The 24,469-nt window shown below is 46.1% G+C and overlaps 1 protein-coding gene across 9 annotated transcripts in view; it reads left to right on the top strand.

Annotated features, from left to right (window-relative positions):
* The first annotated feature begins 10,270 nt into the window (after window positions 1-10,270).
* The window catches only part of nod2 (nucleotide-binding oligomerization domain containing 2), an 83,912-nt gene continuing 69,713 nt past the window's right edge, over window positions 10,271-24,469 (top strand). For 5 of the 9 annotated variants that reach the window (XM_070898018.1, XM_070898019.1, XM_070898012.1 and 2 more), the window contains exons 1-3: window positions 10,271-10,851; window positions 18,443-18,552; window positions 22,613-23,150. In XM_070898018.1, coding sequence (XP_070754119.1) covers window positions 22,662-23,150 — 489 coding nt within the window. In that variant the 5' untranslated portion in view covers window positions 10,271-10,851; window positions 18,443-18,552; window positions 22,613-22,661. Of the gene's footprint in view, window positions 10,852-13,979; window positions 14,041-17,215; window positions 17,486-18,442; window positions 18,553-22,612; window positions 23,151-24,469 lie in introns of those variants that run through there. The other 4 variants (XM_070898013.1, XM_070898015.1, XM_070898016.1 and 1 more) reach the window with 4 other exon arrangements.

Raw genomic sequence — 24,469 nt, 5'->3', positions numbered from 1 at the left:
TGGCTGATCCGATCATGGACTCAGGTCCTCTTCCCTGCCCATTTCCCATACCCCTTATCGGTTAAAAAACTGGGTATCTCTGTCTTAAATTTATTTAATGACCCAGCTTCCACAGCTCGCTGAGGCAGCGAATTCCACAGATTTACAACCCTCAGAGAAGAAATTCCTCCTCATCTCAGTTTTAAATGGGCGGCCCCTTATTCTAAGATTATGCCCCCTAGTTCTCATCTCCCCTATCAATGGAAACATCCTCTCTGCATCCACATGTGTGAGGAAAGCCAATAAAGAACTGTGCTGGAACCAAGACCCAATCCTGGGGCTTTACCAACTTATGTTGCGAGACAATGGACCTTCTGAGAATAAAAGGGCAAGGGCAAAGCCTGCTCTCTCTTTTTTTTTCTCTTTTCGGACCACGCAGCAAAGCAGGAAACCTCCCTCTCCACAAGACCAGACCAAGAAGCAAGAAAGAAGGCCGCGAGCTTTGCTTGACTCAGAGGGAAGTCTATGTCGGTGTAAATCTGTAACTCATTACCTTACCTGTTGTAATTAAGTAGAATCCGTAGGATACTAATAGACTGCTGTTGCGTCTGATAGGCTACGTGCATATGTGTGTGTTAAATAAACTTATTCCAAATTGGTTTGAAAGAATTGGTCTTACTGTCAATTTAATGCCAGAGAGATTTAGAAATCTTACACTCTAGAACCTGGTTTATGGTTACTTTATAATCACCACATAACCTTTGCTTACCATATGACTTAGGTACAACAACAATGGGTGTAACCCAATTACTTAGATCTACCTTAGATATAATGTTCTCAGTCGCTCGTCTTTTGAGTTCTTGCTCAACTTTCTTCTCGAGTGCAAATGGTACGGGACATGGCTTGTACGGGACATGGCTTGCAGTAAACTAGTCTAGCGTCCTTCTGTTCTCTGACACTCACCTTGAAGCCTTGGATCGGACTGCCTGTTTTGCGGAATACATTTGGATATTGTTTGATGACATCATCCTTCAATGCAAATCTCATTTCCAAACGAAAAATCTCATTCCAATCCAGCTTCAGTGATCCAACCAATTTCTTCCTAGTAAGGTAGGCTTGTCTCCTGCCACTACTGAGAGGCAAGCTCTGATATTTGTATTTCACTGGTATGGTGATACATCCTACCACAGAGATTCACTCACCTGAGTAGCCTCGCAGCTCTATTTCCAGTGGAAAATCACTCAACTTGTCGAGATATAGTGATTGCAGTGCTATACTCACAGATGCACCAGTGTCGATTTCCATGGGTATCCCTGGTTCCTGCAATGTTTACTTGGATGACGATACTTTGCGAATCATTGTTAGGTACCCTTGTGCTCCTGATGTGTATCTCCTGAACCTCCTCATCCTGTTTCTTCTCTTCAACGCTATACAGCGTCTGGTGATTTTTACTTATAGCATTGAAAGTTGGTTTATTCTTTAGTCGGCATGCCTTCGCAAGATGCCCTGTTTTCTTGCAGTAGAAATACTCTGCCTTCACATATGGACAACTTTGAGCAATGTGTTGTCCCAGTCACCGATAGCAGGACTTCAATGCGCTGTTACCTTGGTTAGTTGTTGAGGCCTTGGGCCCAACTGCCTTTTACTTTTAACCTGTAGGTGATGCACCTTGGTTGTCTGATGACTGGAAATTGTTGGGAGTATTGGTTGGCCAAATCCATCAACATAGCTGTTTGACAAGCTAAATGAAAAGTCAAGTTAGGGGTTGTCAACAACTTTCTTCTGATTGTTTCATTTTTCATCCCACAAACAAAGTAGTCACGCAATGCTGGGTCCTAAATGTTTCCGAAATGACAATGAATGGATAGCTTTTTTAAAGCTACAATATACTCACTGATACTTCGTCAATGAATTGATCCCATATTCCAAAACGATAACTTTCAGCAATTTCCAGGGGTTCAGGGCTAGAATCTCCATCAGTGGCATGTCCTTTAGCTTGACAGGAACAAGCAAATTTTTCAAGGTTTCATACACTTTGGGGCCTGCTTCTGTCAGGAAAATAGCCCGTTTTCTTTCTAACACCATCCGGTTATGGTATTTGTCATTGAGGAATTTGATGATACTATTTGTGGTAAAAAACACTTGTAGCTGCTCCACATAAGCCCCAAAAGTCTTTCGGTCATGATGGAACCCACCCAAACACCCTACTATTCCCATAGGTGCGGCCATCTGGACTCTTCAGTTCAGCCAAGTGTGCTTGTAATTTACTGTGGATTTTTAGCTGTGCTGCAAAACAAATAACCTATCAAAGTCTCTCTGTTGGTTGGCTGGAACATCCACCAACAATAATTTCAGCTCGGGAATCCAGAAATACTATCCTACATTGCCAGTGTAATATCTTCTTACGACATCATTAACAAACACACTTTACAAGATGGCCCCTGTACATCACGTGACTTTTATTGTATTTACAGCAGCAGTTGCATTACCACTAGGTGGAGCAATAGTCCACCAGGTTGAGCTCTATATTCCAGCTTCTTAATGTAGGTGGCAAATATGCAATGGTGGGCAGCAATATCAGGAGTATGAGATGATGCTTTCTAAAGACCCATTTCCCAGATGTTATCATCATCATAGGCAGTCCCTCGGAATCGAGGAAGACTGCTTCCACACCTGAAGTGAGTTCTTTGGTGGCTGAACAGTCCAATACGAGAGCCACAAACTCTGTCACAGGTGGGACAGATAGTCGTTGAGGGAAGGGATGGGAGGGATTGGTTTGCCGCACGCTCTTTCCCGCTGCCTGCGCTTGATTTTTGCATGCTCTTGCTGTAGGTGCTCAGTGTCCTCTCAGATGCACTTCCTCCACTTAGGGCGGTCTTGGACCAGGGACTCCCAGGTGTCAGTAGGGATGTCGCACTTTATCAGGGAGGCTTGGAGGGTGTCCTTGTAGCGTTTCCGCTGCCCACCTTTAGCTCGTTTGTCGTGAAGGAGCTCAGAGTAGAGCACTTGCTTTGGGAGTCCAGTGTCTGGCATGCGGACTCTGTGGCCTGCTCAGTGGAGCTGATCGAGTGTGGTCAGTGCTTCAATCCTGGGGATGTTAGCCTGAATGAGGACGTTGATGTTGGTGTGCCTGTCCTCCCAGGGGATTTGTAGGATCTTGTGGAGACATCATTGGTGATATTTCTCCAGCAACTTGAGGCGTCTAATGTACATGCTCCATATCTCTGAGCCATACAGGAGGGCAGGTATTACTACAGCCCTGTAGACCATGAGCTTGGTGGCAGTTTTGAAAGCCTGGTCTTCAAACACACTTTTCCTCAGGCGGTCAAAGGCTGCACTGGAGGCGTGGTTGGATCTCGTCGTTGATGCCTGCTCTTGTTGATAGGAGGCTCCCGAGATATGGGAAGTGGTTCACGGTGTCCTGGGCCGCGCCGTGGATCTTGATGACTGGGGGGCCATGCTGTGCGGTGAGGACAGGCTGGTGGAGGACCTTTGTCTTACGGATGTTTAGCGTAAGACCCATGCTTTCGTATGCCTCAGTAAATACGTCGACTATGTCCTGGAGTTCAGCCTCTGTATGTGCGCAGACGCAAGCGTCGCCTGCATACTGTAGCTTGATGACAGAGGTTGGGGTGGTCTTGGATCTGGTCTGGAGATGGCGCCGGTTGAACAGGTTCCCACTGGTTATAAACTGTAATTGAGGATGTTTTAGTACAAGTGTTACAGAAACATAGAAAATAGGAGCAGCAGTAGGCCATTCGGCCCTTCGAGTCTGCACCGCCATTCAATATGATCATGGCTCATCTTCTATCTCAACATATTCACGCTTTTTCCCCATACCCCTTGATGTCTTTTGTTTCTAGAAATCGATCTAGCTCCCTCTTAAACATATTCAGTGACTTGGCCTCCACAGCCTTCTGTGGTAGAGAATTCCACAGGTTCACCACCCTTTGAGTGAAAAGAGTTCTCCTCATCATGGTCCTAAATTTCCTACTCCATATCCTGAGACTGTGACCCCTTGTTCTAGACTTCCCAGCCAGGGGAAACATCCTCCCCACATCCAGTCTAGCCAATCCAATCAGAATTTTATACGTTTCAATGAGATCCCTCTCATTCTTCTAAACTCTAGTGAATACAGGCCTAGTCGATCCAATCTCTCCTCATAAGACAGTCCTGCCATCCCAGGAATCAGTCTGGTGCACCTTCGCTCAAAACTGCACACAATACTCCAGGTGCGGTCTCACCAAGGCCCTATATAACGTCCTTTTTAAGGCATGAGTTCGGGGCCCAGGAGAGGTGAGGGCCAGGGGCAGCACGGGCCAGCTCACACTGCGATATGTGTGCACACTAGGTCCATGCAGAAGAGCTGGTCTCCAGTTGTCTTGGGTAATCCTTGCTACTGGACCAAGACCTAGCTCGGTCAAGCCCGTGTGGTGGCTGGTGTGCAACGGTCATCACACGTTAAAAAAATCCACGCACAGGTGTCTTCCACCTTTCAAGATGTAGTTCAGGACCTGGAATATTAGGTCCTTCATTAAAACAGCTATGAACTCTTCCCTTTTTGGCGTAGAAGCAAGTCATCCTCGCTTTGAGGGACTGCCTATGATTATATAACTGTAGTAAGACATCCTTGCTCCTGTACTCAAATCCTCTTGCAATGAAAGTCGACATACAATTTGCCTTCCTAACTGCTTGCTGCACCTGCATGTATGTTCAATTTATGCAGTAGACCATTTAAACTTGTTGAAACTGACAGATTCGACACTTGAGTAAAGCTTTTCATTTTACCATCTTAATGGAATCCTGGTGCAATGCTTTCATCTTTCTCAAGTGGAACAGGCATTACTGAGAAGTTACACAGTGAGAAAGTTGGAGCCTTCATTTAAAGTGGGCTGTTGCAAATTTTCTTTCCACCTTCTAGGTTTATGTGCATTGAATGATCTACTTGCACTGGATTTGAAGATAAGGACCAGTCAGATCAAGGAAATTCAGTCAGTATGCAGTTGTCAAGTCCCACTGACCAGGCATAGCTACCTAGTAATGGTAGTAAACATTTGCTCAAAGGGGCTGAGGTTTAGAAGAGACAAAGTGAAGTTGTGCATCATATCCCCTTCAGAACGATTGCAGACAGTGTGTAACATCCATACTATGCTGCCAATGGTTTTCAAAGTCAGTGAAGCCATCAGTTTTTATGTGTTGGCTGTGTTTCAGACTAGTACTGTGGGACAGCTGCAGTATTAACCACAAATGTATTAAGGAATTAAAGATGAATTATTTGACCGGGCCAGTGACTTAATCACATGTGCACTGTAAGAAACAAAAGCATATTTTTTAAATATCAGTGTAGATGTACTTTGCAATCCTCCAGCAACGATTCATGCAGGTGAAGGCATGTCTCCATGGAGGCTTCTAAAAATGTTTTCACTTTAAGGCCATTATCTGTGCCACCCTTACTTGAAATTACTAAATATATAGATGAAGAAAAAATATTAGCAGCAGCTCACATAGATTTCAAAAATGAAGATCATGTTTGACAAGCATGATAGAGTCCTTTGAGGAGAGGGACAGATATGATGGATGGAGGAAATACAGTGGATGTGGTGTACATTTCAGCAATCCTTTGATGAGGTACCACACATGAGACTATTGGAGAAGATTAAGGGTTATGGAATTAGGGGGAAAGTTAATTAAAAAGGTGTATCAATGATTTTGGTATAGCGCTAGAGAAAGTGGTGCCCAAATTTGCAGATAATACTTAAATAGGAGGCAAAGTAAATAATTCTGAGAACCAAAGGAAGCTGCAAGGTGATATTGATAATATAGTGGAATGGGCACTAAAAATGGAGATGGAATTCAAGGCTGGTAAATGTTAAAATAAATAAAAATAATAATTACGCTTTGGGTGATATGAAAGAGCAGAAGGATTTGGGGCTCACATTCATAAAACATTAAAAACAGCAGCTCAAATAAATAATTTTAAAAGCTAATGGAATACTGGGTTTTATGACAAGAGACAAGAGTATAAAAGTCACAATGTAATGGTGAATCTGTATATAAACCTTAGTAATACTATACAGGATAGTTGTATAGTAATACACAGAACTCGGTGTGTAGTTTTGGGCTCAACTACTACACTACTGGAGATGTTGAGGCAAGAGTGACAACAGAGATTTACTAGGATGTTGCCTAGTATGAGGAAATACAAGTACAAAGAAAGACTTGAAAAATTGAGATTCATTTCAGAAGTGATTCGATGGAGGTGTTTAAAATTATGAAGGGTCGATAGAAACAGGCTGTGTCCAATGTTTGAGGGGCCTAGAGTGAGAGGAAATATATCTATGATTAAATGTGAGAGATTTAGGATAGACCATATAAGAAGTTTTTACAGAGGTTGTGAGGAATGCACAAATGGAATTTGTAACTGAACCAGACACGGGGCCCAAGTTTCCACACGCACCTAGAACGGCGCAGTCCCGACCTGGACGCCCGTTTTTCGGGCCACAAAGTGCGCCTAAAAAAATCCTCGGTATTCTCCACCTACTTGCAGGTCCTCTGGCCCTCAGCGCAGCCAGCACGAGCTGTGGGGGGGCGGAGCCAGGTCCCTGCGCTGAAAACAGTGCCGGGACCTCTGCACATGCGCGCTACAGTGGGCACGCAAGTGCAGTAGCTCCAGGCGCCGAACTGTGTGGGAGGGGCCCGAAGCACGCAGCCCCTAGCCCTGGCTGAATGGCCTCACTGGGGCAGCGTGAATGAGGCTCCTCCCACGGCCAGCTCCTGCTCCCCCCCCCCCCCCGACCAGACCCGACACCCGCTCCCCCCTGCCTCCGGACCAGACCCGGCACCCGCTCCCCCCCCCCCCCACTGCCTCCGGACCAGACCCGACACCCGCTCCCCCCCCCCCCACTGCCTCCGGACCAGACCCAACACCCGCTCCCCCCCCCCCCACTGCCTCCGGACCAGGCCCGACACCCGCTCCCCCCCCCCCCCACTGCCTCCGGACCAGACCCGACACCCGCTCCCCCCCCCCCCACTGCCTCCGGACCAGACCCAACACCCGCTCCCCCCCCCCCCACTGCCTCCGGACCAGACCCGACACCCGCTCCCCCCCCCCCCACTGCCTCCGGACCAGACCCGACACCCGCTCCCCCCCCCCCCACTGCCTCCGGACCAGACCCGACACCCGCTCCCCCCCCCCCACTGCCTCCGGACCAGACCCGACACCCGCTCCCCCCCCCCCCACTGCCTCCGGACCAGACCCAACACCCGCTCCCCCCCCCCCCACTGCCTCCGGACCAGGCCCGACACCCGCTCCCCCCCCCCCCACTGCCTCCGGACCAGACCCGACACCCGCTCCCCCCCCCCCCACTGCCTCCGGACCAGACCCAACACCCGCTCCCCCCCCCCCCACTGCCTCCGGACCAGACCCGACACCCGCTCCCCCCCCCCCCACTGCCTCCGGACCAGACCCGACACCCGCTCCCCCCCCCCCCACTGCCTCCGGACCAGACCCGACACCCGCTCCCCCCCCCCCACTGCCTCCGGACCAGACCCGACACCCGCTACCCCCCGCCCCTGCCTCCGGACCAGGCCCGACACCCGCTCCCCCCCCCCCCCACTGCCTCCGGACCAGACCCAACACCCGCTCCCCCCCCCCCCCACTGCCTCCGGACCAGGCCCGACACCCGCTCCCCCCCCCCCCACTGCCTCCGGACCAGACCCGACACCCGCTCCCCCCCCCCCCCACTGCCTCCGGACCAGACCCAACACCCGCTCCCCCCCCCCCCACTGCCTCCGGACCAGACCCGACACCCGCTCCCCCCCCCCCCACTGCCTCCGGACCAGACCCGACACCCGCTACCCCCCGCCCCTGCCTCCGGACCAGGCCCGACACCCGCTCCCCGCCCCCCCCCCTTCCGGACCAGACCCGACACCCGCACCCCCCCCCCCCCGCCTCCAGACCAGACCCGACACCCGCTCCCCGCCCCTCCCTGCCTCCGGACCAGATCCGACACCCGCGCCCCCCCCCAACTGACCCGCGCTCCTGTTCACGCTCCCCGCCTCCCCGACTGGGCCCGACCCGCACTCCTGTTCCCGCTCCCCGACTCGCGCTCCTGTTCCCGCTCCCCGCCCCCGACTGGACCCAACCCGACCCGCGCTCCCGCCCCCCCACTGGACCCGACCCGACTCCCGCTCCCGGACTGGATCCGACCTGACCCCACCCCCTCTCCCTCTCCCCCCCCCTCTCCCCCCCCCTCTCCCTCTCCCCCCCCCTCTCCCCCCCCTCTCCCTCTCCCCCCCCCCCCCCTCTCTCCCCCTCTCTCTCCCCCCCCCCTCTCTCTCTCCCCCCGCCCTCTTCCCCCCCCGACCCAACCCAACGCCACCTACCTGTAAATCTGGTGCTGGGGACTGCCCAGCAGCCTTCGGTCCTGAAAGGCCTGCCTGAAGCACTTTCACACAGGTAGGAAGATGGTTTATTTAATCTTTTCTTTGCTTATAAATGTTTATTCAGGTTGAATTTATTTGTATAATATTTGTATAAGTATAAATAAGGATTTATTATAGAATTGAATTATTTCCCTTCCCCACCCCCACCTCCCCCACCTCCCCCAACCACACCTCCCCCCACCTCGTTCTGGACGCCTAATTTGTAACCTGCGCCTGATTTTTTAATGTGTAGAACAGGTTTTTTCAGTTCTGCAAAAATCTTCACTTGCTCCATTCTACTTTAGTTTGGAGTACGTTTTCACTGTGGAAACTTTCAAATCAGGCGTCAGTGGCCGGACACATCCCCTTTTGAAGAAAAAATTCTGTTCCAAAGCAAAACTGTTCTACCTGACTAGAACTGCAGAAAAAAAAATGTGGAGAATTGCAATTTCTAAGATAGTCCATTCTCCACCAGTTGCTCCTAAAAATCAGGCACAAATCATGTGGAAACTTGGGCCCACTATGTCAACATTTAAGTTTAGCCTAGGTAAGTGGTTGTGGAAAAAGGAGAAATTAAGGCTATCCTATGCAGTTGCAGCTCATGCACCAATCATAGACAGCAGAGGGGGAGAGATGTGATAAAACTCTTGCTACAACCAGACTTTATCAAACACCTCTTGAAGCAGCACTTGACATCTCAGGATCAATCAGAGGTAGCCTTATAATACAACTCTTGGGTTTCCAAAGTAATTACTGTCTACTGTATACTTCATAACCATTCCAAAGAGCAGCCTTAACCTGCAGGTCGATAGCATTTAATCCTATTATCATTCTCCGTCAATGAGGAATTAGCAACAACACCAGCTATGCAGCAAATTAAGCCCCTTTTGCTAAATCAAGTTGTCTTCTAATGGGTGCCAGAACTGCACCATTTCTTAAAGGGGCAAAACTACCTTGTTCTGCACATTCATGCTCAATTTTTCAAATACAGGTGTGACATCCAAAATCTGTAAACCTCAGGATCGATGGAGCAAGCGGTGTCCACCGGTACGCTCGCGGCCTTCCGCGAGAGGTGGGCACCGGAGGGACTGGAGTGCATCATCACGCCCGGCAACCAAATTTTAATTTGATTTTACGTTTTTAAGTTTAATTTGTTTTAATTGCCGGTGCTTTTAGTGTCCCCCTTCCCTTTTATAGGGGGCACTGGAAAAATTTGATTTTAGCGCCCCCAAAAAAAACCCAAAAAAAAAAACCTCAGGATCGAGGCCGTTACGGATATTTCCGGATTTTGGAATGTCTTTGCCTGGGTGGGGAGGGCAGCCGAGGGGGATGAGGGTCGGGCGGCTGAGGTAAGCGGGGCTGGGGGGGCGAGGTCGGGCAGCCAAGGGTCAGACTGCCGAGGTCAGGTGGCTGAGGCGGAGTCGTCCAGATTTTTGAACATATTCCAGTATCCAGACGGCCCCACCAAGGATCGGCCCTGTGTCCAGATTCCGGAACATTCCGAATTTCGGACGCTCAACTTGTATCATCGGTTGCTAACTTATACAAATAAAGTGCAAAAAAAACCCCTGTAAATGCTGGAATCTGAAATAAAAACAGAACATGCTGGAGATACACAGCAGGGCAGCCAGTATCTGTAGCGAAGACAAAGTCGATGCTGCCGGAAATGTCGGTCTGTCTTTTTATCTCCAGATATTGGCTGACTTCCTGTATTTATATGATGCAGGCTTTCTCTTCCACCAGAAACTGGAACGCAGGGAAGCGAGCTACCGGAAAATGATTATGGGACTGATCTCGGGGAAACTCTCGCCCTCAACATGGCCTGAAGACTTTCTGAAATACCAAGGGCCTCGGGTATTGAAGTAATGAGTCTGCATGGTTTAAAAGATGGACGTCGCTACACGTTCCTTCCTCCTTTGGGAAGTGGAGAAATCTCAGTGCGCTTCCTGATCCTGTTCCAGCCCGAGTTGGTGTTTACCGGCTAATAACCGCAGAGCATGTTGAACCCCCGCATCAGAGCTGATGGCACCAGTTCAGAAAGGGTGTTGCCTTTCCGCCCATGAAACTGCTTTCGGCACCTGCACTGAAGAGGGAAGTTCGTGGCAAGTTGAAGAGCAGGACGCAGTCGCCGAGCTGTTCCTGTGCAGTTAGTGCAACTGAGAACAAATACATATTCTGGCAAGGATTAAATCCCCCACTCTGTGACTGAAGGTATTGGGGAAGTTCCAAATCTTGTGAAAATATACTGAATCTTGTGATTGGCCGAGATTCCTGTGTACTCACGTGTCACGTGTTAGTACATACTCTCATCAAAACTTCCTGCTGGCTATTTAGGTCCGTGAGCCTTTTTGAAAATGTTCTTAAATGGCATTCGTTAACTCAAAAATGTACCTGGAAGTATCCATTTGTAAAAGCCTGTCATTTCTAACCCCTACTATTGGCTTTTTGGTGAGTAAAAGCTTTTATTTATTTGATGCTGGTGTTCGTGTTAGATAAATTAAATAAAAGCGATTGCGTGGTGTAATTCGCCCGTGTGCAGTGCAGTGCGGGTTCCACAGTCCCAGGACTGGTCGAGCTAAGCTTGTGTGTTTGCAGTTGTTTGGAAGTAGCAAATTCTGACTTGACAGCTGAACCTTCCTGGAGCTCTGAAGCCAAGGGTATAGAGGAGGGTATGCTGAGCATCATCACGTTTTATTTTTAGAGGCAAAGATATGCCCACTTTTTGCCAGCATGTAATCAAAACGATATTGAGTTTACACACAGACCTGAAACGTTAACTCTGTTTCTCTCTTCACAGATGCTGCCTGCTGAGTATTTCCAGCATTTTCTGATTTTATTTCAGATTCCAGCATCTGCAGTATTTTGCTATTGTATAGAGTTTGCACACTTAATTTTTACGAACAATGGCGGACAGATAAAAAAGACTGGTCCATCCAGTCCTAAACAATTGCGATCCCTTGCGTATCACAACATATCCATCCACCCCACCCAAAACCATGTGATCTCCTGGGAGAGGCAAAAAAAACATTTAAAAAAAAAAACAGGCCAATTTGGGGAAAATAATCTGGGAAATTCCTCTTCGACCAATCTAGGCGATTGAAACTAGTCCAGGAGATCACTTTGGCCCTGAATTCATGGCAGTACCTACTTTCTGTAAGAGGTGATCTCCACCCCAGCCAGAAACAGGTCCAGCTCTCGCTTGAAGGAATTCAACGAATCTGCATCCACCGCACAAGACAATATTCTCCGCTATTCTCTTGAAAAAGAACCACTTCCTGACATTTGAAGACCAGGAAGAGAATGTGTTCGGCATAGACCTCATCAATGTATCTTCCAAATATGTATATGTAGTACTAAATCCTACCTAAATATTTGCATTACAATTAAATTCATGAAAGACAAAAATTATCATTTAATGTGGGCTGATAAATTCCATCTGACTATCAAATGGATAATCCTGTATGGTTTATGGCCTATAAATTGTTATACACAGTTAAAAATGTGGCAGCTGCAGCTCAGTGGTAGCACTCTTGCCTCTGAGTCAGAAGATTGTGGGTTCAAGCTTCCCTCAAGAGATTGAGCACATAATCCAGGCTGATACTTCAGTTTGGTACTAAGGGATTTGGAGGTGCAGTCCTTCCGATGAGATGTTAAACCGTGGCCACGTTTATGCTCTCTGGTGGATGTAAAAAATCTCACGGCACTATTTGAAGAAGAGCAGAGGAGTTCTCCTGGTACCCTGGTCAATGTTTATCCCTCAACCAACACCTTAAAACAAAGATGGCATGATCATTTATCTCATTGCTGTTTGTGGCACTTTGCTATATGCAAATTGGCTGCTGCAATTCCTACATTATAACAGTGACTACACTTTAGAAGTATTTCATTGGCTGTAATATGCTTTGTGATATCCTAAGGCCGTGATAGGCGCTATATAATTGTAGGTCTTTTATAAATTGGCTTAACCCCATCCTTTGTCTAAAACTGGCAGCTGATTAATAGAATACTAGATGAGATGTATCTAAACTATCAGCTTTCCTTGGATTTAAAGGCTCTCGGTTGGTGTTTCTTGAGATAAAGCTATATTACATTGCTCGGTCATCTCATTGATCCACTTTTAATTTTAATCATTGCATATTAATGAAGGTGCGTGACGAATAATTATAATCTGAAGATTAATGAGAAATGACGATAGGACCGCATTCTTCATGTCAAATGAAATAAATCTCAAGTTGTGTACTTGAGTGGAACAATCTCTTTTCTACTTTTTGGATTCCATAAAAGGAATAAAGACTTGCATTTATATAGCACCTTTCAAAACCAATGGCTGTCTCAAAGTGCACTACAGCCAATGAAGTACTTTTGGAGCATAATCACTGTTGTAATGTGGGAAACACGGCAGCCAACTTGTGCACAGCAAACTCCCACAATCAGCAATGTGATAATAACCAGAAAATCTGTTTGTGATGTTGATTGAGGGATAAATATTGGCCAGGACACCGGGGATAACTCCCCTGTGCTTCTTCGAAATAGTGCCATTGGACCTTTTACATCCACCTGAGAGGGCAAATGGGGCCTCGGTTTAACGTCTCATCTGAAAGACTGCACCTCTGACCGTGTAGCACTCCCTCAGTACTGCACTGAAGTGTCAGCTTAGATTTAAGTGTTCCAAGTTCCTGGAGTGGGACTGGAATGCACAACCTTCTGACTCCGAGGGGAGCGTGCTACCCAGCGAGCTACAACTGACACTAGCTCTCTGGGAACATCAGATCCTGCCTTCAAAAGCTCAAGACAGCAATTTAAACAAGCTAAAGGAATTCTGGGCGGCCATTTCTTTTGACAATAGTTTGGGTCTGTGCCAGTTATTGAAGTGAGGACCTATTTTTTTTTATAATATGCTGTTAGATCTCTTAATTTTCAACGAGATGCGAAATCCGGTTGTAGATTTAAAATAACTTTATTCCAGCAGCAGCAACAGAACTCTGGCAGGGTTCCAGCTCTTTGTTCCACTGCAACACATGGCAAAAAATGGCTGTACTTATCCTGGATCAATTTACAATTGTGAGCTCGCCCCCTTTGACCTTATTGGCTCACTTGATCCAACAGCCTGTGTTGTTAGCCCATAATTGGCTCTCTGCCCAAAGTCCTGAAATGTCAAGCTGATTTATGGCTCAATGCATTGTGCTGGCTCTCACGTAGGCAGGGGTCTGTGTTTTCTCAACTTTGCAGCCTGCTTGAATTCTCAATATAATAGCATTGATAATGTGGTTTATTTTGGGGATCAAAACCTTGAAATAACTATTGGTAATATTAGTGGTTGAACATTAATGCCTACATATAGCATTCTTTTATCTGCTATTTTAATACACTTTTGTGACCGAGGAATATCATACTAATGTCACCAACAGTAGTTTTATTATACTTGAAAATGTACCAAGTAAAATGTCAAAAATCAAGCTTGTTTGGGTGACATCCATGGACTCCCTCTAGAAAGTGAATCCTGTAGATGTGCCGTGTACTCGATTCTACAGTTGTTATCACCCTACTGACTGAAGAAGCTCCATACAGAATAGTGATCAAGAAATTGCATCGTTGGGTTAACTCCCAGTGAAGAAAGAAAAGTGGCTGCCTCTAGAGGTACTGTTTATATGTACTGGTATTATCACCTCATTATGTGAATGTCTGTATCTCCAGAGGTGGAAATTCTCATTGACTTTGCAGCACTGTTGCCAAATTTGGGGCTGGCACTGGTAGCAGTCCTGTAATGTAACTATAGCAAATATTTTACTTTGTCGCCCACTTGCCACCACAGCTCCTTCCCTGTCAGGGATTAGGGCATATATTGTTGTTCCCAAGTAGCTCCAAAATTGTCATTGATGCAACTCCATGGTCAGATTCTTAAGAAAAGGAAAATAAATGGAAAGGAATGGGATAAGGTATCGAATGATGCATTCAAAATAAAGTTTTGCACCTTAGTTACTGCCGATACCTGATGTAACTATCACTAAGGTTTACATCCCTAATACCCTAATTCAAGCGCAATACTCTTGGAGGTCCATTGCTGTTAAAACCACTGAAATTGCTACTCAATATCTGTAGTACAAACAATTATTGGCATGGCAGACATACTTGATAGGTTAGAGAGGCTTACCTCATGGCTATATACTATATATGAAAAGAGGAAATGGATGCGGGACTGGCTCTCCTAGAGGAGTTGCTGGGCATTGTGATATTCTGGAAGCAGGAAACCTCAGGATTTTATAATTTTAAGAAGAGATGAAGTATGAAAAGTAACTTCAGGGGTGTGTGTGTGCGCACGCATGTCTGTGTGTATGAGATAGTAAGAAGTCCAGCAGGGAGTTGCAAGAGTATTTACAAAAGTGATGTGTGGTCTGGAGAGTAACTTCAGAAGTGAGTGTTGGTCAGCTCCAGCAGTGAGTAACTCCAGTAGGAAGGTATTTATAAGAACATAAGAATTAGGAACAGGAGTAGGCCATCTAGCCCCTCGCGCCTGCTCTGCCATTCAACAAGATCATGGCTGATCTGGCCGTGGACTCAACTCCACTTACCCGCCCGCTCCCCGTAACCCTTAATTCCCTTTTTGGTTAAAAATCTATCTATCTGTGATTTGAATACATTCAATGAGCTAGCCTCAACTGCTTCCTTGGGCAGAGAATTCCACAGATTCAAAACCCTCTGGGAGAAGAAATTCCTTCTCAACTTGGTTTTAAATTGGCTCCCCTGTATTTTGAGGCTGTGCCCCCTAGTTCTAGTCTCCCCGACCAGTGGAAACAACCTCTCTGCCTCTATCTTGTCTATCCCTTTCATTATTTTAAATGTTTCTATAAGATCACCCCTCATCCTTCTGAACTCCAACGAGTAAAGACCCAGTCTACTCAATCTATCATCATAAGGTAACCCCCTCATCTCCGGAATCAGCCTAGTGAATTGTCTCTATACCCCCTCCAAAGCTAGTATATCCTTCCTTAAGTAAGGTGATCAAAACTGCCCGCAGTACTCCAGGTGCGGCCTCACCAATACCCTGTACAGTTGCAGCAGGACCTCCCTGCTTTTGTACTCCATCCCTCTCGCAATGAAGGCCAACATTCCATTCGCCTTCCTGATTACCTGCTGCACCTGCAAACTAACTTTTTTTTTTTTGGGGGATTCATGCACAATGATCCGAACTGACCCCCGTCCGGACGGAATTCCTCATCGGCGCCAAACCCCGGAACCTCCCTCGGGGACCGGCGCCTCACAACTTGAGCCGCCTCGGGGAAATCCCCTCCGTGCCTTTCAGTTCCGCGCGGAGGGGTTTCCTGTACGGGCTGCTCCTGCACACCCTCAACTTTGCCATCCTCGCCGGCAGTCCGGACACGCCATGGCTTACCATCTTGCCGTCCGGAGGAGGCGGGGGTCCCCGATGGAGGGCACTCTACGCAGGGGTCCTCCCAATATTCATCGGGGACTTGGCCTGGAGGGTGGTGCACGGAGCAGTGCTGTGCAACAAATTTTTAAGCCGGTTCACGGACTCCCAGGCCGCCTGCAATTTCTGCGGTCTGGAAGAGTCCGTGTTCCATGTTTTTATGGAATGCACAAGGTTGCAGCCCCTGTTTTATTATTTGAAGGGGCTGCTCCTGAAATTCTGGCTGCACTTCAGTCCCACTCTCCTGATCTTTGGGCACCCTGTGCGGAGGGGAGCGGGTAGGTCCGAAGGCCTCCTCGTAGGACTGCTCCTGGGCACGGCCAAGGGTGCCATCAGCCGGTCCAGGCAGGAGGGGGTCGTTCAACCTGACTGCCTGCCTCTCTTCCGCTCTTACATCCGGTCCAGGGTGTCCTTGGAGATGGAGCACACGGTGTCCACCGGTACGCTCGCGGCCTTCCGCGAGAGGTGGGCACCGGAGGGACTGGAGTGCATCATCACGCCCGGCAACCAAATTTTAATTTGATTTTACGTTTTAAAGTTTAATTTGTTTTAATTGCCGGTGCTTTTAGTGTCCCCTTCCCTTTTATAGGGGGCACTGGAAAAATCTGATTTTAGCGCCCAAAAAAAACCCCCAAAAAAATGAAAAACACAAAAAAAAAAGGAAAAAAGGGCCTTGTAAATGTCTGGTGTGTCACCCAGGTCGGGTGGCACCGTTTAATGTTTTATGTTTTTGCAGGTGAACTCCAAAAAGAGTTTCATGCACAAGGACCCTCAGATCCCACTGCACCGCAGCATGTTGTAATTTCTCCCCATTCAAATAATAATCCCTTTTACTGTTTTTCTTTCCAAGGTGGATGACCTCACATTTTCCGACATTGTATTCCATCTGCCAAACCTTAGCCCATTTGCTTAACCTATCTAAATCTCTTTGCAGCCTCTCTACACAACCCGTTTTCCCAATAATCTTTGTGTCATCTGCAAATTTTGTTACACTACACTCCGTCCCCTCTTCCAGGTCATCTATCTCTATTGTAAACAGTTGTGGTCCCAGCACCGATCCCTGTGGTACACCACTAACCACCGATTTCCAACCCGAAAAGGACCCATTTATCCCGACTCTCTGCTTTCTGTTAGCCAGCCAATTCTCGATCCATGCTAATACATTTCCATTGACTCCGCGTACCTTTATCTTCTGCAGTAACCTTTTGTGTGGCACCTTATCGAATGCCTTTTGGAAATCTAAATACACCACAACCATCGGTACACCTCTATCCACCATGCTCGTTATATCCTCAAAGAATTCCAGTAAATTAGTTAAACATGATTTCCCCTTCATGAATCCATGTTGCGTCTGCTTGATTGCACTATTCCTATCTAGATGTCCAGCTATTTCTTCCTTAATAGTTTTAAGCATTTTTCCTATTACAGATGTTAAACTAACCGGCCTATAGTTACCTGCCTTTTGTCTGCCCCCTTTTTTAAACAGAGGTGTTACATTAGCTGCTTTCCAATCCGCTGGTACCTCCCCAGAGTCCAGAGAATTTTGGTAGATTATAACGAATGCATCTGCTATAACTTCCGCCATTTCTTTTAATACCCTGGGATGCATTCCATCGAGCAACTCCAAGAGGTGATGAGGCAAAGTTAAATCTTAAGGTAGGATATATAAAACTCCTTGTAACACTGATTAACAAGGAGTTCTCAACGTTGTGAGCCCTGGATAATTTTCATTGGGAGAAGGGCTGCACTCTTGGGTTGAATAATGCAGCTCTTGGTATAAAAGTGAGTTCATATCAGTAAATCATAAATTAAATATTTGGATTTTTGTTTTATAGTCTGGTAATGTGTTTTTTATGATCAATTCTGTTTAGTGTGTGACTTTTTATATTGTGTACATTTGGAAGCTGACCAACAGTGAGCGTTATAATCACACCTTGAATTGGATTGTACAAATGATTATGTGGCAGTAAAGTCCTTTTTGACTAGAGCAGAGAAGTTACTGTTGTACATTCCACTGTCGAGGTGGTTGTGCTTAACAATGATGACTTCTCTGATGTATTGACAAATCGGCTGTCGGGGGGTGATTCAAACAACATGTTGCATTTTGAGATCACTAAAGTGCAGGGAAAATCGTGCCCACTGTGTCCTTTTATTGACATTTTCAGCAGGTGTTACCAGGTACTCTATAGAAATGTCAGTGAGAAAATAGATCAGCTTTTATACTGGTCCCAAAAGAAAATGCCAAATCGATTTAAAAGCAATAAGGCATTTGCTTTAACTATAAATTTACTCTGATGTGAGAGGCAGGATGCCATAAGCTGCATACTGAGTGTTCAATATGCATTGTTGTTTCCCAAATAAGATATAGACAGAAGATGTAATGGGGTTGCTAATTTTTAAAATGTTGCCATTCATTACAAATAGCAATCATTACCATTGTAATAATTTTCTCATTATTTCATTGCAGTTTTGATCTGGAAACTACTTTTTTAAAATAAACTGCCCTGCATAACATGACTAATATTTATCCTACTTACAGTCAACTGGTGTAATGGGAGTCATGAATAAATTTTTTATTGATTCCCACTGCTTAAATTACTGTTTTATTTTCAGGTAGCTGGCAGAAAAAAAATCGAAGAGCAAGTTATTATTTAAATAGCGCAAAATTGCAAAGTGCTGCAGTACAGCGGGACCTGGGGGTACTTGTGCATGAAACACAAAAGGTTAGTATGCAGGTACAGCAAGTGATCAGGAAGGCCAATGGAATCTTGACCTTTGTTGCAAAGGAGATGGAGTATAAAAGTAGGGAAGTCTTTCTACAATTATACAGGGTATTAGTGAGGCCGCACCTAGAATACTGCATACAGTTTCCATATTTACAAAAGGATATACTTGCTTTGGAGGCAGTTCAAAGAAGGTTCACTAGGTTGATTCTGGAGATGAGGGGGTTGACTTATGAGGAAAGGTTGAGTAGATTGGGCCTTTGCTCATTGGAATTCAGAAGAATGAGAGGTGATCTTATCGAAATGTATAAGATTATCAGGGGCTTGACAAGGTGGATGCAGAGAGGATGTTTCCACTGATAGGGGAGACAAGAACTAGGGGGCATAATTTTAGCATAAGGGGCCGCCCATATAAAACTGAGCTGAGGAGGAATTTCTTCTGAGGTTTGTAAATCTGTGGAATTTGCTGCCTCAGAGCTGTGGAAGTCAGGACACTGAATAAAATTAAGACAGAGAGAGACAGTTTCTTATCCGATAAGGGGTTATGGGGAGCGGGCAGAAAAGTGGACCTGAATCCATGATCGGATCAGCCATGATTGTATTAAATGGCGGAGCAGGCTCGAGGGGCCATATGGCCCACTGCTGCTCCTATTTCTTATGTTGTTATGTTCTTTATGGTTAAGGAAACAAAATTCGTTTTGAATTTGAGGGAAAACCCCTCAAAGTTCCCATTGTTTGCGTGACACTGGGTGATTCACAGAGCCCAAGGAAGCCTGGAAGTGGATGAGAATGTGCCACCTTCCCAGCAGAGGCTGGGAGCCAACCACCCTTGACTTCAGTGTTGTGGGACCAAGAACTTATGGGTACTGGCTTGAAAGAATAATGTTCGAGCAACATCACACGTGTACAGGCTCTAGGATCAGTCTCTGAAGATGTGGAGCAACTGACAGTTGTGAATCTAGAGTCCTCTGCCCTCATTTGCAGCATCAGGGATGCTTTTCCTTCAGTACAGACAATGCAACATGTGGCAGCTTCATTGGAATCTGCAACAGACCCTCACCTAAGTTGGACCATTCAGTGCCCCCACTTCCGTGGAAGCAGATGGTAGGTGGCGACAGAATAGATGATACTCTACATACCAGCTTCCAGACCCCAGCGTCAGGTGGCATGCTGCTGTCTCTTGGCTTTCAGGATCTGATGGCTGCTGTTAGACCAGCTAATCAGTGGGACCACACTTAAGTGCACTTAAGTCATACTTTGTTGTTCATGGAGATTAGTCATGCAGGAAAAGGTTAACTTATTTCATGCTGACTTCTTCAATCAGATGATTAATATTGGCACCTTCATGTGTGAGCAAAGGGGCCTAATGTGTTGTATCAGTGGTGGAATTATTATCCATATGAACTGGGAGTGGGGTTAGTTACCCACTTGTTGACTTGATTTTCTTTCTTGTGAAGCAGTTAATAAGGACGAAGTTGCAAAGGATCGATGCATTGCGAAAGCTTCCAGCAAATCTGGCATTTGCTTGCAGGGTCCTTTGCATGTTGCCACACACAGTCTCTACATTCAGGGAATGGAAGCCCTTCCTATTGAGAGGGTTTGTAGAAGCTCGCAAAGCAACATGGGCTCCACCTATTGCACCCTGGGGAAAGCCAACAACATAAAGCTGGATAGCTGGAATCTTGGCCTTTTATTGCAAAGGGGATGGAGTATAAAAGCAGGGAAGACTTGCTACAGTTAGACAGGGCATTGGTGAGGCCACACCTGGAATACTGCGTACAGTTGTGGTTTCCATATTTAAGAAAGGATATTCTTGCTTTGGAAGCAGTTCAGAGAAGGTTCACTCGGTTGATTCCGGAGATGAGGGGGTTGACTTGTGAGTAGGTTGGGCCTCTTCTCATTGGAATTCAGAAGAATGAGAGGTGATCTTATCAAGATGCATAAGATTATGAGGGGGTTTGACAAGGTGGATGTAGAGAGGATGTTTCCATTGATAGGGGAGACTAGAACTAGGGGGCATAATCTTAGAATAAGGGGCTGCCCATTTAAAACTGAGATGAGGAAGAATTTCTTCTGAGGGTTGTAAATCTGTGGAATTCACTGCCTCAGAGAGCTGTGGAAGCTGGGTCATTGAATAAATTTAAGACAGAGATAAACAGTTTCTTAGCCGATAAGGGGTTATGGGGAGCGGGCAGGGAAGTGGACTTGAGTCCATGATCGGATCAGCCATGATCTTATTAAATGCCGGAGGAGGTTCGAGGGGCCGTATGGTCTACTTCTGCTCCTATTTCTTGTGTTCTTTTCTGTGAAGAAGATTGATGAATTTCCTCAGATCTCCTGAAAAGTGCATTAGTAACCCAATGAATACATCTGGCTGATATTAGAGATATCCCATGGCTGCCTGAATTGATCTTGCATCATAAAAGTTGAGTGCGGTTGTTATCTTCCAAGCCACAGAGGGAACCATGGCTGATAGAGCTTTCTTATTACCTGTTTGGTGAAGTGCAATTTTCTAATACACATCTCCTCACTAAGGTCTTCATAAGACCTATGTTACCTGTATATTCCTGCAGGAGGGAATAAATATCTGATGGATGTAATACTCTTCTTTCTCTGTCCTCTACTGCTCTTCCTTCTCCTCCTCCATGATAATGGTATGCAAAGGTATGCCCATGGGGAATGCCATACATACTGAGAAGCCCTTACAGGGAATGTGGGATCGAAATACCTTTATGGTCTCACACTAGTGGAAGAAGTCGGAAGCTGTGTAGGTAGAAATTGTTCCAAAAAATCAGTCTCTGCTGCAGATTTCAGTAGAAATGAAAAGCCGACGGGCTGTATAACAGGTGTGCAATCCACTCCACTAGTTTATCGCCCAAGTGGTAAAGGTGAAAATGACCCCCATTTCTATTGTTCAAGAAGAGCGTCACAGCTTTTCATCCATTAGCATTTTATTAGCTGAATTTAATCACAGAATCAAAAGAAGGCTTTTGCGATTTCTTGCATCTTCTGCTACTTAACTTTTAAAGGCCCATAAAATAAAAGATTTTCAACATTTATTGCAGTTGTAAGCTTTCAAAATAAGTTGATTCAATCAAAAATAACTCGGTTCGGTTGAAGATTTTAGGGGCTAGAATTTCGGCGACTTTGCGGCCGGGTTTTTGCCACAATTTGATCCTCCGCAGTGAAAACCCAGATGACGGGATCTTCGGGCACCTTTTTGCGGCGGCGCTTCCACGTACCGCCGGGGAGACGTACGCTGATGTGAAATGATATGCAACCCCGCGGATTGCGTTACCACCATACTTTTGGCACTCTCTGCCACGCCCAGAATACCAACCAGTCAAACCTGCGGTGCAGCTCTGCCAGCAGCAGTAAGTATGAAGACCTGCAAAAAAAGGTAAGTTAAAGTTTTAAATTTTAAAAATCTTTTTTTCAGCAATTTAGTCGGTAAGGATTTTGTGAATGTTTTGTTTGTTTGTTTTTTTTTGCAATTTTTTTTTTTGTTTTTGTTTCTTCTCCTCCACCGCACCCCCCCCACCCCCTGGCCCCCAAGGCCTCTCTCGCAACACTACCGGCCTCGGACTAAAGTTGCCGAAACTCGCGGTTTGTGCCGCGAATCCTCATGTAACGCTGATTTTACCAAGATGTAAAGGCCAAAATTTAGGCCTAAAAACGGTAGCGCAGAGAATATGGTAATTTTGGCGTAAAAGTACTGTTTTCGCCAACAACTGAAAATCTAGCCCTAGGAGTTTAAAAAATTATTCCCAATAATTTGGCTACAATAACACCCAAGTCCATGAGGAGCATTAAATCACTCGCTTCCAATTTCATCACTTGCTTTCACACCCTCCTCCGTCCTGGAGTACATTTTACAAGCACTAGGGTTTGGTAATATAAAAATGGCTTTTCAGTCCTAACAAGCAGTTGCTTTGAATTCTTATTGTGAAACAACAGCCACATCAAATCGTTCAGCATTTGTTACTATGGCAGAATTGTTTTTATATTTCAATTAGAAACAGTAAGTTAAACTTCATGATCTGTTTCTTTCTCTAACTAGGGTTATTCAGCCACATTAAAATAACCTGGTTGTAAGGACAGCAAGTAGAATGTGCGCCGATCAGCTTATTAAGGCACAAAGAGATCAATTAATCGCAATTCTTGGAAGAGGCTCTGTGGAAAACTTTGAGAGCATCCTTGATCACTTATTAGCATGGGATCTACTAAACTGGGAGGAATATGAGTATGTGAAATCACCACGACTTCTGTCTAGTTCCAGTCGTAATCTCCTTGACATCGTAGCATGTAAAGGGACCAGAGCTTGTGAACTATTTATTCTTGTATTGGAAGATGTCATTCACAGCTCACTGCTGACCAATTTAATTCTGGGAAACTACAAGCCTCCAGAAAAGACTGATGAATCTTCAGCATCACCATCATTATTGGCTTCCCAAACTCTTCAAAAACACAGACCCGATGTAGTGAGGAAGCTGCATGGACGCATTGCAGCTGTGTTAGAACTTCTGCATAGATGTGGCCATTTTTCAAAATACGAATGTGTTGAGATTCACTTGCCAATATATACACCTTCCCAGCAGGTATACAAACTGAGAGAATTATCTGTGCCACTATGCAAGGGTGGGGTGAGGGGAGAGAAGGATTACAAAAGCATCAGAGACTGATCTCTCTAGTCTTGAGCTTTTTAAAACTGTGCATGGGGCTGGATTTTCGGCTTTTAGGATTTCGGGGTGTTCACATCAGCGGGGCGGTCCCAATAATGCCTGGAAAAAGTTTGCGCCTCAGTCAGCAAAATTGGGCGGAGCAGTAAGGGAGCGTTGCACACCTCTCTTGGGGCGCAAAACCAGCTGAGCATGCAAAAAATCCCAAGCTAACCAGCCGGCCTGGGAGCACTCTAAGAGGCCTGAGGAGAAAAAAAACCCACCAAAAATATTTCCAACACATAGCCCACGCCACCACAACGTAAATTGCAATAAAATAAAAGCAAAAACAATCACATTTACCTGAGGTGGACATTACTTACTCACTGCAGCCGGTATAGGTCGGACCGCCCATTTTCACAGGCGGTCCCAGCAGGGCGTGCTACGCAGCGCTACGGGTCGAGAGGGATTCAAAAATCGAGCCGGTGTTGCAGCCAGGATTGCTGCACACCGGCTCGCCTCTTCTGGGCGGTAATGCTCCGCGCCCTGCCAAAATCAGCCCCGAAAACCCTAGTAGGGCACTGGGAGCTGGCCGCCCGCCCAGAAAAGCTCACTGCCGCCATTACCGCCCCTCCGGGCGAAAACCAAGGCGGACAGGCCCGGAAAAATCCAGCCCCAAAAAGAGTAGATTATACTAGACCGGAAAATAGTGTTTTTTTAAAAATGTAACATTGTTACATGTTGTTTGGAGACTACGAATCAGTCCTGAAAATAATTAATTCAACTCTATGTAGAGGATATCTCAAGAGGTGTGGTGAAATCTGATTTTATATCTTGCATGCTTCTAATCATTCACAACCTCTTCATGTCAGTTTTGGTTAGACCCATGAGTGACATACAAATCATATCCTGTCTTCTGCTTGTGCTCTGTCAGATGATAATTATATTGATGTTTGCACTGTGATAAAATGGGGGTGAGATAATTCTGTACAGATATTTTATACTTGTCTTGTATTTTTTTGCCTCTTTTAACCCTTCCCCTTCCCAGCCTTTGATCCTGCCCTCTTCAAGACTGAGCCCCCTGAAGACAGTGTTTACCTCGTTTTCTCCCCCCACCACCCTCTCACGAAAGTTCATCCAGAAAGCTCTCAACCCACCTTCCCAGCTACATCAACTCCTGACCATCCAACTTTCCCTCCTTACCCCTTTGCTTGTCGACATCTTCTGTCCCTAACCTCCAGAATGGTCTTCTGTCCTCC

This window comes from Pristiophorus japonicus, chromosome 13, assembly GCF_044704955.1.
Source record: "Pristiophorus japonicus isolate sPriJap1 chromosome 13, sPriJap1.hap1, whole genome shotgun sequence".
Lineage (NCBI taxonomy): Eukaryota > Metazoa > Chordata > Chondrichthyes > Pristiophoridae > Pristiophorus > Pristiophorus japonicus.
This window is presented reverse-complemented; position numbering and strand designations above follow the sequence as displayed.